We start from the raw sequence: 14549 nt of genomic DNA on the forward strand, positions 1-14549 counted from the left end.
GCAAAGCAAATCTAGCAACCAGCAGACCTACTTAGCACATAATGAAAGCTCATGTGACTAGAAAGATTGATTTGAATCCTGCAAACATTGATCTAAATTGCTATAAAAATATGTTTGGATTACACCTTAACTATCACTTGCAAACATGATGAAATGTCACCTTTTCATATCCTGCAATTGCAGGTCCATGTTTACGAGGTATCGAAGTTTCAATCTTTGCCTTTGTTGTAGTGACACTGCCACATGACACAAACTGATAGATCAGGTCAAACAATTTTCTTCTCAAGAAGTGTGAGCAAGCAAAGACCATTTGGCATAAACACATACTTTTGGCCAACCAAACAGATAAAGGCCAGCCCTTCTTGAAGCATAATTGCCGCAACTTCAGCACTTGCAGCAGGATCTGCAAGAGAATTTTGCAGCTCAAACATGAAGCCAACTCTTGGAGAGCATCTAGGCCAAAATGGTGACCACTGCACATGCACCAACTTCCCACAACTCACCACAGGCTAACCTTAGTGTATCAACTGCTATAGAATCCCAACAATCCTGCATCACAGAAGTGAAGTCTCAAGATCAAAAATGTAAACATATGCTCCATTAATCAGATGCCATCAAAACTGAAAGATTCAAACACTTTGAAGAAGTTGTGCAGCCAATCCCACTTAACTAATATGGGACAAGGTAGGTTTTCATGTATAAAGAGAATTCCTATCTCACATACACATCGAGGACAGTCTCTCACTCATGTGATGAAGCGCCCCCCTCCCGCCTGAACTGTTGTTGATGTTGCCTCCAGCCCTCACCTCACCACCTGTCTCCATTGCTTCCCTCTCCTGTCACCACTACTGCCCCTTTCCTCATCACCTCCGCCTGTCACCCTAGCTGCCAACATCATCACAGTTGCCTGCCACCAGTGCCCCCTGCTGCCATCACTGCTCTCCACCTGCCCCTCTTCAAGCTGCCACCTGGCCACCAGCTGCTGCTGCCACTCAACTGCTCTGCTCCAGCGCTGCTCAAAGCACATACCTGGCCAGTCACACCAGCACCTTCCAGCTGCTCCACCTCCTCCACCAGCCACTTTCCATTCTTTTCCACTCTTTCCTTTGCCCCACCTTGCCACTTCCCCACGGCTGAATAACTGCTGCTCCCTCTCTCTGTAGCAGCCTTCAATCCACTGGTTGACAAGAAGCTCGCTCAGGAGGTCCTCAAAGAAAGCAGGCAATGAAACCTCTAGTCCAACACCAGTGCAACCCATGGGTACTCCCCAATCATCCCCCCTACAGGGAAGAGTGAAGCCGATCACTTAGCTGTGCCTGGGAAGCGGATTGACCCACGACCTGGGAATCTCCTCCATGGCGTGGATTGTTTGAAGCTCTTCCAAGGATAGGGCCACATGCAGCACTGGCACCTTGTGCATAGCAAAGGCAGTGCTGATGAGCAAGGCATCTTCAAGGTTTGCCTCACTTTGATAGATGTGGCACAAACAGCTCATTGTTGATAGCTCCCTTGTGTCCACAAACTGGGTCATCTATATGGTTCTATGGTACAACTGCTTCACAATCTCCACCTTTGGCTCTCATCACAAGTCCCTAGGCACCCTATTACTCCCCTCTTCCCAAGCTTGGTAGTAGAATATGGCCCACCAGTGGACTTCGGTCATCTTTTTGGCACTGTCTTTCCAGCATCCTTTGGGGATGCAATGACAAGAGTGAGCGTGCCAAAGGTTCATGTCAAAGTGGCAGACATAAAGCATATACCAAAGTGCTGGAGTTTGAAGCCAGCAACTCCTTAGTTAGCTAACAAGCCATCATCATAGTGCAGCCTAGGCCATGTCTCAGATGACATGCTTTTGGATATCATTCTACAAAGTGCATTCGTTCCAGCTGTAAGTCCCCCTTAGCATGAGATGGAATGCTAGACCGAGCCTCATCCTGCAGTGGATGATGACAGATTCACACGAGACCAGCATCGCCATTACAGGGGGCCAACAGCTCCCTAGCAGCCCCAACTAAGTGTAATATATTAAATAAATAAAAGGGAAAAAAACAATTCCACCTTCATGGCGGCGCATGTGCTGTGCCGTGACGCCGCGAGAGCTATGGGGATCGATATGGAATAGAGGGGAGGGGGGGCCAGCTTGCTCAGGGCCCTCTCCATGCTTACTGACAGGCAAGGGGGGGAGGATTCCCTCCCCTCCCCTATATAAAGAGGAGAGGGCCGTAGTTGTGGAGAAGGAGGGAGGATACTAAGCTGCTGCCGTCAACGTGCGCTGAGAAGAGGAGGGAGAATACTAAGCTGCTGCCGTCGACATGCGCTGAGAAGAGGAGGCGGCCTCGTGTCGCTGCCGAAGGCCGTAGAAGGTCTGTCGAGCCACCGCCACTGCTGCCGCCCTTGTAGCCGACGGACAGCTGGCTACCCCCCCCCCAAAAACATCAGTGAAGCTTCTCTAGGAAGCTTCCTAAGGGGGGGACTAATGAAGCCCCCATTCACCCCTCATATCCCCTTCCTTTGAATTTTCATTTCCCCCTTTCCCGGGTTTTTAAACCCCAAGCCCCCTTTCACCCCCCCCTTATATCCCTTTTAAATTTTTTTACCCCGCCTCACAACTCTTTTTTACACAACCCCCTAAGTTTTTTTTTTTAATCCCCGTGCCCCCATTACTTCTACCTTTTTCCCCCCTGGATCCCAAATCCAAACCATCATCATGGGCCCGGTTGTTGTCCCGTGAGGCAGAAGTAGCCCGTGAGGAAGAGTAAAAGAGGGAAAGTAGAGGGAGTGAAAAGAAGGAGTGGGGTAAAAGAGGAAGAGTAGGGAAAAGATAAAGAAAAGAAGGAGTGGAGTGAAGGAGGAAGAGTGGGGAAAAGATAAAAGATAAGGAAGGGAAGTAGAAGATAAGGAAGGGAAGTAGAGAGGAGTGAAGGAGAAAGGAGTAGTGTGAAAGAGGTAGAGGGTGAGGAAAAGATAAAGAAGAGTAAGAAAGTAGTAAAAGAGGAAGAGTAGAGAAGGAATAGAGGGAGGTAGAAGGGTAAAAAGGGAGGAAAACAAAAGAGGAGTGAAGGAGGAGGAGTAGGGAAGGAGAAGGAAAAAGTAGAGGAGGTGCAGGGAAAGAGAATAATTTCCTTCTATACCTTTTACCCCAAGCCAAAGTTCTCCAAGGGTTCGTGTGGTTGCAAAACCACACTCACCCATAAACTTTTTGCCAACTATAGACCCTATAGGACCTTCTTAGGCTTTGTAAATCTTTTCCTCTCCGAAGAATCTAAAGGTTCTATCATTCCTTCTCGTGATCAACCGTTTTAACGACACCTTGCCTCGAAAGAGAGACGGTGAAATTCAAGAAGAAAGAGTAAAAGCTACCTTCACATTCGAACTACGATGCCGCCTAAGAAAGTCCAAGGTGTAGCTGCGGGAGGTTCATCCCCCGGTATCCATGTGGATATCTCACCCCAAAACAAGGTTTTCCTTCTTAGCTTTAATTCGGTTTTAAGTCAATCATGCAAAGAGAAATTGTTAGGGATAGGATATATATTTGTCCGAGTTATTTGTAATGAAGGAGTTTAGCTTATTTGAATGAATGATAATGTATAGAACTTAGTTTCCTTCGAATAGCATCATGCATTATAAATTACGAGCAAGATTATCTATTTACTATAGTAGTTTATTTCAGTTAAATCCTGAAGGTATAGAAATTGTATCTTGCACCATTAGTCCTATTCCTTTTTGCAACGAATCATTGTAAATGATTAAATTCATGAAAGGTTCTTTTCGTTGCTCAAATTACTAGGAAGTCATCATTGCTAATTGCACATCTTAGCAAGGGAAATGATTGATAATTGGCATGAGTTCGTCTGCAAGGAAAAAAAAGAAGATTAAATTGAATTGTACCGACTGAAAAATCAATTGTCACAAGGATAACAAAACCGTGATGAGGTGATCAATATTACCTTCCAAAAGATAACCAAACCAATCTAAACTTAGAAATACCATGCCTGCAAAAATATGCCTTGGAAATTATTTAAAGACCAAAGAAACATTCATACCTTAAGCACTTGACTACTTTCCTTATTGTAGGGTCAATAAATTCGTAAAGAGAAAGAACTAGGGTTGTCCCTGAGGTTCTTAAAAAGAAACCCTAGGTTCGACATACGTCAGCTTAAAGAAACCTAAACGGATTATTTCAACGTAGGACGTACGCAGCAAGTTTGAAGTCATGTAGTCTTGTGACTGGTTCACAAGACGAAAGGGTAAATAACCTCAACAAGGATGGTAGATCCTTACGCAAGTTATCTTGCAAAAGGACGTATTCGTGAATATCCTTCTAAATAAGAAAAGTTATAAACCCGAAACTAAAGTATCTAATGAACTTTAGGTTTGACCAAGTTAGGTTAATAAGGTGCACCCTAATACGGACTATAAAGGATCTCGCCAAGTTACAAGACACCTTGGGAACGAGTGCTGATACACTCAAAAGGAAAGAATAATTCCTTAGCAGTTTTGCCAAACAATACAGTTGTTTACTGGAAATGTTTGTGTTTGCTAGAGATTTTAGAGCACTATTTGAGTTATGAATTACAAACTAAATGAATATCCCTATACTTCAGGTTAAAGGTCTGAAGGGAGAGGCAGTTTCAGTTACCCCCGACTGCCTGCCTAACCCTAACCAAGGGGGTTGTTGACCGCGCCGGGAACGTGGACCGAACCCGCCGCGAGAGGTCTCTCCGTTGAGCTCTACTTGGAGCAGAAGGACGCTTGGGTGCCAGGAGGGGGCTCTGGCCGTAAATCCCTCACCTTCCGGGTCCTGCACAAAAGGCTAACGTGACTCGGGATTGGATCTCGAGGCCCGCATACTAGTTTACGGGTGGAAGCTTGGAATAGTGATCCCTGCGGATTACTGGATAGCCTTCGGACGAATTATGGACAAGCCTACGGGCGGAACTCATTGTATTTCAAACATAAAATGATGAAATGTTAATAAAGAGCTTGCTTGATATTGTTTTTCTATGTCACGTGATAAGATTACGTGAAGAAACCAGTGCTTAATGGTTTAATTCAAGAAGCTGATTGTTATATGTCAAATCAATGTGTTAGATAATTACATAACTAAAAAGAAACCGAGGAAAGTGCGGAGGATGGGCCATGGGTCCGTCCTACGGTTGGGTGGTCCTAGTTAGTCGGAAACTTTTCTCAAAGAACAGCAGGATGGTCGTCAAAGAAAACGAATAACGGAAGCAATGACCTAGAGTTATGTCTTACCCGATTTACGTTGTTTTAGGGGAACGGAACGAGACTGTGCCTTATGGCAGAGAGGTTGAGCTTTGCATCCCTCTCGTTTCCCATTCTCCTTCAACCAAGTGCAACGTGAATCCACTTCGAACCTGGTGTTTCTGCGTAAAGTAGTTCGCTCAGGTCCGACGCTAGTTGATGTTAGTTAATGACCAGTCAGAAAAACCCTAATTCCGGTCGATCCTAAGTGGGAACGGCCAGGATACTTCCGCTACGTGGCAGACGCGGAAAGACCTAGATCGCAAATCCCGTAACATTCCATGGGAGTGCCGGGCGGAGCTTTCTAGATATCCTTTCCGATGGACTGCTAAGACGTGTCCTGGATGATACTAAGGGGACACGTTACAGTTGGTATCAGAGCCGACCAACAACGGAATTGTTTTTATGAGATCTCAATAAAATGAAGTAAAGAAATCGTTGCTGTCTAAACATTTTCTTACCTTCAATGCTGTCTTGCAGAATTATGAAGCGTGGAACAAGTTTTTGGTATTTCAGGTCATGTTTATGACTGCAATGCATTCTCCGCTTTATAGACAAAAAATTGGGATGATAAACATCCTGGAGCAAATTTATAATCCATCACCCTTATACATAGAACGAAGATGGGCGGGGTCTTCAGGAATCTACTATATAGCCGCCTACCGGTTTGCTTATCTACAGACCAACCTAAAGAGGATCAAGTGGTTAGAAGACTTGAAGGTCGTGAAGCTGTTCGTTTTTGTGGAAGCTCACGTAAATTCAACTGTACATATCCGAGGTCAGAGGGTTGAGATGAACTCATATGTATATGAGGAAGTAACCCGTGTAATCCCTGTCAACAGGATTAAAGTGTTGGACCGCCATGAGAAGTATGGATTCCAACGGAAAGGGTATCCTGAACTTCCAATGAATTATTGATTCCTTAAGATCCATGACCCAAAACCCTACTATTACACAGTTCCAGTAGACAAATGCAATACAACGTTGTTCTCCCCAAACTAAATGTAACGATTGGCTTATCATTACATGAAACGTTGTATTCAAAAAGGCTATGCCCATGTAAATACAAATAAAGACTTCTTTTTATCAATATCTGGCTGTGCATAAGAGTTGTTAAAAAGTTAAGTAGCTACATTGTTTACGAGATAGCTGAACTAAAAATGAAAGATAAGCTAACGTTGATTATCATATAATAACGTTAAGAAAACCTTTATCCAGGCACAACCCCAGATACAGGTTCCAAATTCGCCTCCTACATCAAGTACTGCTGTGATCCAGAAGAAAAAGTTCCTCCTCAAGCAGATAAAGCCACCCAAGTTTAACGGAAGAGGCAGATTCGTCCAGGCTGATGCTGAAATTTGGATTGAATCCATGGAGAATTACTTCGAAGAAGCTGGTACTGCACCTACCAATCAGACCATGCTCGCCAAGTTAAAGCTCACCGGCGAAGCTAGACTTTGGTGGAAGCAATGGTGCAGGGATCAAGGGATTTCAGAGGGATCCGTTACCTGGGAAAAGATGAAGAAAGCCGTGTAGGGAAGATACTTACCACCTGCATATCGTACGCAGAAAATGAATGAATTCTACGAGCTAAAACAGCTAGGACTCACTCTTGACGCATACTACTCTAAATTCGTCTCACTTTTAAAGTATGCGCCACAGATGGACATGACGCAGCAGGTGTCCAAATTTTGTGCGGCATTAAATCCACCAGTAAATACCCGTCTCGAATCTATGCCTCCATCAGATCTTCAGGATGCACTCATTCAAGCGGCACCTATAATTCAGGAGGTGCAAGCTAGACCAAGGGGTAACAAAACTTGGTCTTATAGTAACCCGAACAGAGGAGCATTCAGACCTCAAATGAAGAGAGTTCAAGGTCATAATCAAGGACAAAGAAAGAAAGCAAGAACAAATAACGTCAACAACTTTGTTCCTACTCAAAGTAATGGCCGAAACCTCCGTTGTTTCCACTGCAATGAGCCCGGTCACTTCAAGAGGCAATGTCCCAAGCTCAGCGGAGAACATCGCCAAACGCCTTTCCAAGGAGCAGGCCGTGGTCAATGAACCGCTACCCCTGGAAGAGAAAGAACCGCCTGCATTGCCAATAGGCAAAGATGCGAAGAAGAAGAAGAGGAAGATCCGACTATGGAAACAGAATTCGAAAGAGCGACAATCCATGCCGCTTTACACAAGAAATGGCCGAATCGCCACTTCTCGGTGATTCAGACACCGTCGGACTATCAAGGTAAAGGTTTCAAAACCTTGATTGATTGTAGCAGTACACATTCCTTTATCTCACCAGCATGTGCAAAAAGATTAGGAATAGCCACAGTAGAAGCACCTACCCTGCTTGTGGAATTAGCAAATGGTCGTGAGGTAACTTGTACCAGGCAAACTGCTAAGGTGGAATTCTTTTTGGGAGGAAAGAAGACTTCAGTCAAATTTAGAGTCATGAATTTAGGTATCCATAAGTGTCTACTCAGAATGGATTGGCTTAAGCCCAACGACGCCCACATTCACTGTGAAAAGAGTCAAGTTTCCTTTCGAAACTCTAAAAGGGCATTAGTCACAACTCAAGGTGAGGCAGGAGTGCTAAGAATCCAATTGGCCAAAGTATCTCGGATCATAAAAGGAGTCAGAAAAGGATTACCCGTTTACTTGATCAAACTCAACAAGTTAGATCAAAAGCAAGAGTCTCACGAAGGACCTTCTTGGCTAAAGGAATACGCTGACATATTCCCTGAAGAGTTGACCGAACTTCCGCCTCAAAGAGAAGTGGATCATGAGATTAGGTTAGTGCCTGGAGCTGCACCAATTGCAAAGAGACCTTATAGAATGTCCATACCAGAAGCAATTGAGTTGAAGGAACAACTCAAGCAACTATTAGATCAGGGTTACATCCGGCCTAGCAATTCACCGTGGGAAGCTCTAGTACTATTCCAAAAAAAGAAAGATGGGACACTTCGACTATGTATTGATTACCGAGGGTTGAATCAATCAACAGTCAAGAACAAGTATCCTATTCCGAGAATAGATGAGCTTCTTAATCGTCTTCAGGGTGCAAAGATCTTCTCCAAGATTGATCTCAGGTCAGGTTACTATCAGATAAGGATCAAGGAAGATGATATTCCAAAGACGGCCTTCAATACAAGATATGGGCACTTTGAGTTCCTGGTTATGTCATTCGGACTTACAAATGCACCTACCACCTTCAATAGATTAATGCAGGATATTTTTAGACCATATCTTGATGATTTCGTGCTTGTCTTTTTCGATAACACTTTAGTCTATTCTAAACAGGAAGAAGATCATGAACCTCAACTTCGGATTGTCCTTGAGACAATGAGGTCACATAAGCTGTATGCAAAAATGAAAAAGTGTGCATTCTTCAAGCGTCAGATTGAATATCTGGGATTCATAGTATCATCAAAAGGAATATCAGTAGACCCAGCCAAGTTCAGAGATGTGCTTGAATGGCCAATACCAGTATCTGTCAAAGAAATACGCAGCTTTCTTGGATTGACAGGATGGTATAGGGTCTTCATCAAAAACTATGCTTTGATTGCAGCACCTCTTACAGACTTACTAAAGAAGCAGACTTCCATTACATGGTCAACTTCCGAACAAAATAGCTTCGACAAATTGAAGCAAAGTTTGGTATCGGCACCTATTCTAAAACTTCCTGACCTCAATAAGGAGTTCGAGGTAGTAACTGATGCTAGCATTCTTGCCTTGGGGTGTGTACTTATGCAGGAAGGTCATCCAGTAGCATACTCTTCAAGGAAATTGAAGAGTCATGAAAAGAATTATGCCACGCATGATCTGGAATTACTAGCTGTCATCCATGCTCTAAAGCTTTGGAGACACTACCTGTTGGGTAACAAGTTTACTCTAGTAACTGATCATAAGAGTTTCAAATGGATTTTTACCCAGAACGAGCTCAACATGAGGCAACGTCGGTGGATTGAAGTGTTGGAGGAATATGATTTTGAAATCAAGTACCGACCAGGGAAGGAGAATGTAGTTGCCGATGCACTCAGTCGCAAGGCATTCCTAAATTCCCTAATCTTATAGAATCCATCAACGGCCAGATCTCTGGCTACAAAAGTATCTATGCCAAACAACCCTATACTTGAACTAGCTAGAGAGGAAGCATGCCATGATTTGACCTACCAAACAATGCTAAAGGAAATATCTATCAAGAAGCAGAATCAAAAGTTGCAAGCTAAGTATCAGGAATTTTCCATTGATAATGGACTTGCCTACTACAGAACAAGGCTGTGTATACCAGCAAGCCAGTCACTTAAGCAGAAGATATTATGGGAAGCTCATGATTCCCCTTTCGCAGGACATCCTGGCTATGCTAAGACTCTTAATGCAGTTAGGAAGAGCTACCATTGGAAGAGGCTCAAAGGTGGCGTTCTCAAATATATCACTGAGTGTTTGTCTTGCCAACGTATCAAAGCCGAACATGTCATGATGCCAGGGAAACTGCAACCACTTGATATTCCCCAAATGAAATGGGAATTCATCAGTATGGATTTTGTTGTGGGCTTACCCCAAGTCCAAGGAGGATACAATTCCATTATGGTTGTGGTTGACATGCTTACCAAGGTTGCATACTTGATTCCAGTAAAGACAAACTATAAAGCCTCCGACATCGCAAGATTGTTTATCAAGGAGATATTCAAGCTACATGGGTTACCTAGAAGAATCATTAGTGATCGAGATTCTCTCTTCACATCACACTTCTGGAGAGCTATTTTTGAAGCTATTGGAACTCAACTCTGTTTTAGCACCGCATACCATCCCCAAACGGATGGCCAAACAGAGCGAGTAAATCAAATCATCGAAGATATACTTAGGGTATACTGCTGTCGAGAGCCGAAGAGGTGGATTCAATACTTGCCATTAGTTGAATTTACCTACAATGCTTCTTACCAGCAGAGCATTCAGATGACCCCTTATCAGGTATTATATGGTCATGATTGTCGAAGTCCTCTAAACTTTTCTGATCCAACCCTAAGGGTTGAAGCGTCAAGACAGATGTTGGAAGACATAGATGATCAAATAAAGTCAATAAGACAAGACATACAAGCGGCCAAGGATAGAAAAAAGGCATACGCAGATTTGAAGCGTAAAAAAAGAGTCTTCGAAGAAGGAGACATGGTCTTCATTCGCGTACTCCCTAAAAAGAGTTCCCTATCCCTAGGAGAGTGCAAGAAGCTAAGTCCAAGGTATTGTGGGCCGTACAAAATCCTCAAATGCCTAGGACCCAATGCTTATAGATTGCAACTCCCTGAGAACCTAAAGATTCACAATGTATTCCATATCACCCTATTAAAAAAATATGTACCCAACCCTAACCATGTACTTGATGACCAACAAATTGTAATGCCTAGTCAAGGAGTCCTTGAACTAAGGCCGGATAGGATCTTAGATGTTAGGGAGAGACAGTTAAGATCCAGAACCTTGAGAGAATATCTCGTCCAGTGGAAAGATTATCCCGAGGAGGATGCCAATTGGGTAGATGAAGGCACTCTCAACCATCAATACCCCCAGTTTATCTCCAGATGAGGACATCTCGATTCTTTTAAGGGCAAGAGAATGTAATATATTAAATAAATAAAAGGAAAAAAAAAAATTCCACCTTCATGGCGGCGCATGTGCTGTGCCGTGACTCCGCGAGAGCTACAGGGATCGATATGGAATAGAGGGGAGGGGGGGCCAGCAAGCTCCTCGCTGGAGCTTGCTCAGGGCCCTCTCCATGCTTACTGACAAGCAAGGGGGGGAGGATTCCCTCCCCTCCCCTATATAAAGAGGAGAGGGCCGTAGTTATGGAGAAAGAGGGAGGATACTAAGCTGCTGCCGTCAACGTGCGTTGAGAAGAGAAGGGAGGATACTAAGCTGCTGCCGTCCACATGCGCTGAGAAGAGGAGGAGGCCTCGTGTCGCTGCCGAAGGCAGTAGAAGGTCTGTCGAGCCACCGCCACTACTGCTGCCCTCGTAGCCAATGGACGGCTGGCTACCCCCCTCCCCCCCCCACGTCAGTGAAGCTTCTCTAGGAAGCTTCCTGAGGGGGGGACTAATCAAGCCCCCATTCACCCCTCATATCCCCTTCCTTTGAATTTTCATTTCCCCTTTTCCCGGGTTTTTAAACCCCAAGCCCCCTTTTACCCCCCCTTATATCCCTTTTAAATTTTTTTATCCCCCCCTCACAACTCTTTTTTACACAACCCCCTAAGTTTTTTTTTATTATCCCCATGTCCCCATTACTTCTTCCTTTTTTCCCCCTGGATCCCAAATCCAAACCATCATCATGGGCCCGGATGTTGTCCCGTGAGGCAGAAGTAGCCCGTGAGGAAGAGTAAAAGAGGGAAAGTAGAGGGAGTGAAAAGAAGGAGCGGGGTAAAAGAGGAAGAGTAGGGAAAAGATAAAGAAAAGAAGGAGTGGAGTGAAGGAGGAAGAGTGGGGAAAAGATAAAAGATAAGGAAGGGAAGTAGAAGATAAGGAAGGGAAGTAAAAGATAAGGAAGGGAAGTAGAGAGGAGTGAAGGAGAAAGGAGTAGTGTGAAAGAAGTAGAGGGTGAGGAAAAGATAAAGAAGAGTAAGAAAGGAGTAAAAGAGGAAGAGTAGAGAAGGAATAGAGGGAGGTAGAAGGTTAAAAAGGGAGGAAAACAAAAGAGGAGTGAAGGAGGAGGAGTAGGGAAGGAGAAGGAAAAAGTAGAGGAGGTGCAGGGAAAGAAAATAATTTCCTTCTATACCTTTTACCCCAACCCAAAGTTCTCCAAGGGTTCGTGTGGTTGCAAAACCACACTCACCCATAAACTTTTTGCCAAGTATAGACCCTATAGGACCTTCTTAGGCTTTGTAAATCTTTTCCTCTCCGAAGAATCTAGGAATCTAAAGGTCCTATCATTCCTTCTCGTGATCAACCGTTTTAATGACACCTTGCCTCGAAAGAGAGACGGTGAAATTCAAGAAGAAAGAGTAAAAGCTACCTTCACATTTGAACTACGATGCCGCCTAAGAAAGTCCAAGGTGTAGCTGCGGGAGGTTCATCCCCCGGTATCCATGTGGATATCTCACCCCAAAACCAGGTTTTCCTTCTTAGCTTTAATTCGATTTTAAGTCAATCATGCAAAGAGAAATTGTTAGGGATAGGATATATATTTGTCCGAGTTATTTATAATGAAGGAGTTTAGCTTATTTGAATGAATGATAATGTATAGAACTTAGTTTCCTTCGAATAGCATCATGCATTATAAATTACGAGCAAGATTATCTATTTACTATAGTAGTTTATTTCAGTTAAATCCTGAAGGTATAGAAATTGTATCTTGCACCATTAGTCCTATTCCTTTTTGCAACGAATCATTGTAAATGATTAAATTCATGAAAGGTTCTTTTCGTTGCTCAAATTACTAGGAAGTCATCATTGCTAATTGCACATCTTAGCAAGGGAAATGATTGATAATTGGCATGAGTTCGTCTGCAAGGAAAAAAAAGAAGATTAAATTGAACTGTACCGACTGAAAAATCAATTGTCACAAGGATAACAAAACCGTAATGAGGTGATCAATATTACCTTCCAAAAGATAACCAAATCAATCTAAACTTAGAAATACCATGCCCGCAAAAATATGCCTTGGAAATGATTTAAAGACCAAAGAAACATCCATACCTTAAGCACTTAACTACTTTCCTTATTGTAGGGTCAATAAATTCGTAAAGATAAAGAACTAGGGTTATCCCTGAGGTTCTTAAAAAGAAACCCTAGGTTCGACATACGACAGCTTAAAGAAACCTAAACGGATTATTTCAACGTAGGACGTACGCAGCAAGTTTGAAGTCATGTAGTCTTGTGACTGGTTCACAAGACGAAAGGGTAAATAATCTCAACAAGGATGGTAGATCCTTACGCAAGTTATCTTGCAAAAGGACGTATTCATGAATATCCTTCTAAATAAGGAAAGTTATAAACTCGAAACTAAAGTATCTAATGAACTTTAGGGTTGACCAAGTTAGGTTAATAAGGTGCGCCCTAATACGGACTATAAAGGATCTCGCCAAGTTACAAGACACCTTGGGAACGAGTGCTGATACACTCAAAAGGAAAGAATAATTCCTTAGCAATTTGCCGAACAACACGGTTGTTTACTGGAAATGTTTGTGTTTGCTAGAGATCTTAGAGCACTATTTGAGTTATGAATTACAAACTAAATGAATACCTATACTTCAGGTTAAAGGCCTGAAGGGAGAGGCAGTTTCAGTTACCCCCGACTACCTGCCTAACCCTAACCAAGGGGGTTGTTGACCGCGCCGAGAACATGGACCGAACCCGCCGCAAGAGGTCTATCTGTTGAGCTCTACTTGGAGCAGGAGAACACTTGGGTGCCAGGGGGGGCTCTGGCCATAAATCCCTCGCCTTCCGGGTCCTGCGCAAGAGGCTAACGTGACTCAGGATTGGATCTCGAGGCCCGCATACTAGTTTACAGGTGGAAGCTTGGAATAGTGATCCCTGCGGATTACTGGATAGCCTTCGGGTGGATTATGAACAAGCCTACGGGCAAAACTCATTGTATTTCAAACATAAAATGATGAAATGTTAATAAAGAGCTTGCTTGATATTGTTTTTCTATGTCACGTGATAAGATTACGTGAAGGAACCAGTGCTTAATGGTTTAATTAAAGAAGCTAATTGTTATATGTCAAATCAATGTGTTAGATAATTACATAACTAAAAACAAACCAAGGAAAGTGCAAAGGATGGGCCATGGGTCCGTCCTACGGTTGGGTGGTCTCGGTTAGCCGGGAACTTTTCTCAAAGAACAGCAGGATGATCGTCAAAGAAAACGAATAACGGAAGCAATGACCTAGAGTTATGTCTTACCCGATTTACGCTGTTTTAGGGGAACGGAATGAGACTATGCCTTATGGCAGTGAGGTTGAGCTTTGCATCCCTCTCGTTTTCCATTCTCCTTGAACCAAGTACAACATAAATCCGCTTCGGACGTGGCATTTCTGTGTAAAGTAGTTCGCTCGGGTCCGACGCTAGTTGCTGTTAGTTAATGACCAGTCAGAAAAACCCTAATTCCAGTCGATCCTATGTGGGAACGGCCAGGATACTTCCGCTACGTGGCAGACGCAGAAAGACCTAGATCGCAAATCCCGTAACATTCCATGGGAGTGCCGGGCAGAGCTTTCTAGACATCCTTTCCGATGGACTACTAAGACGTGTCCTGGATGATACTAAGGGGACACGTTACACTAAGAGAGGGCA

The 14549-nt window shown here is 43.6% G+C and overlaps 1 protein-coding gene across 2 annotated transcripts in view; it reads right to left on the reverse strand.

The window, feature by feature from the left end:
* Window positions 1-14549, reverse strand: part of PEL1 (Eukaryotic release factor 1 (eRF1) family protein) — a 105573-nt gene that overhangs the window by 31128 nt on the left and 59896 nt on the right. For both annotated transcript variants that reach the window (XM_087670792.1, XM_087670791.1), the window contains exons 6-8: window positions 504-549; window positions 328-403; window positions 161-236 (exon numbers count right to left, since the gene is read on the reverse strand). In XM_087670792.1, coding sequence (XP_087526918.1) covers window positions 161-236; window positions 328-403; window positions 504-549 — 198 coding nt within the window. The remainder of the gene's footprint in view (window positions 1-160; window positions 237-327; window positions 404-503; window positions 550-14549) is intronic.

Source organism: Lygodium microphyllum, chromosome 28 (assembly GCF_053477565.2).
Source record: "Lygodium microphyllum isolate KBCC chromosome 28, Lygodium_microphyllum_v1.1.10, whole genome shotgun sequence".
NCBI classification, from domain to species: Eukaryota; Viridiplantae; Streptophyta; class Polypodiopsida; order Schizaeales; family Lygodiaceae; genus Lygodium; species Lygodium microphyllum.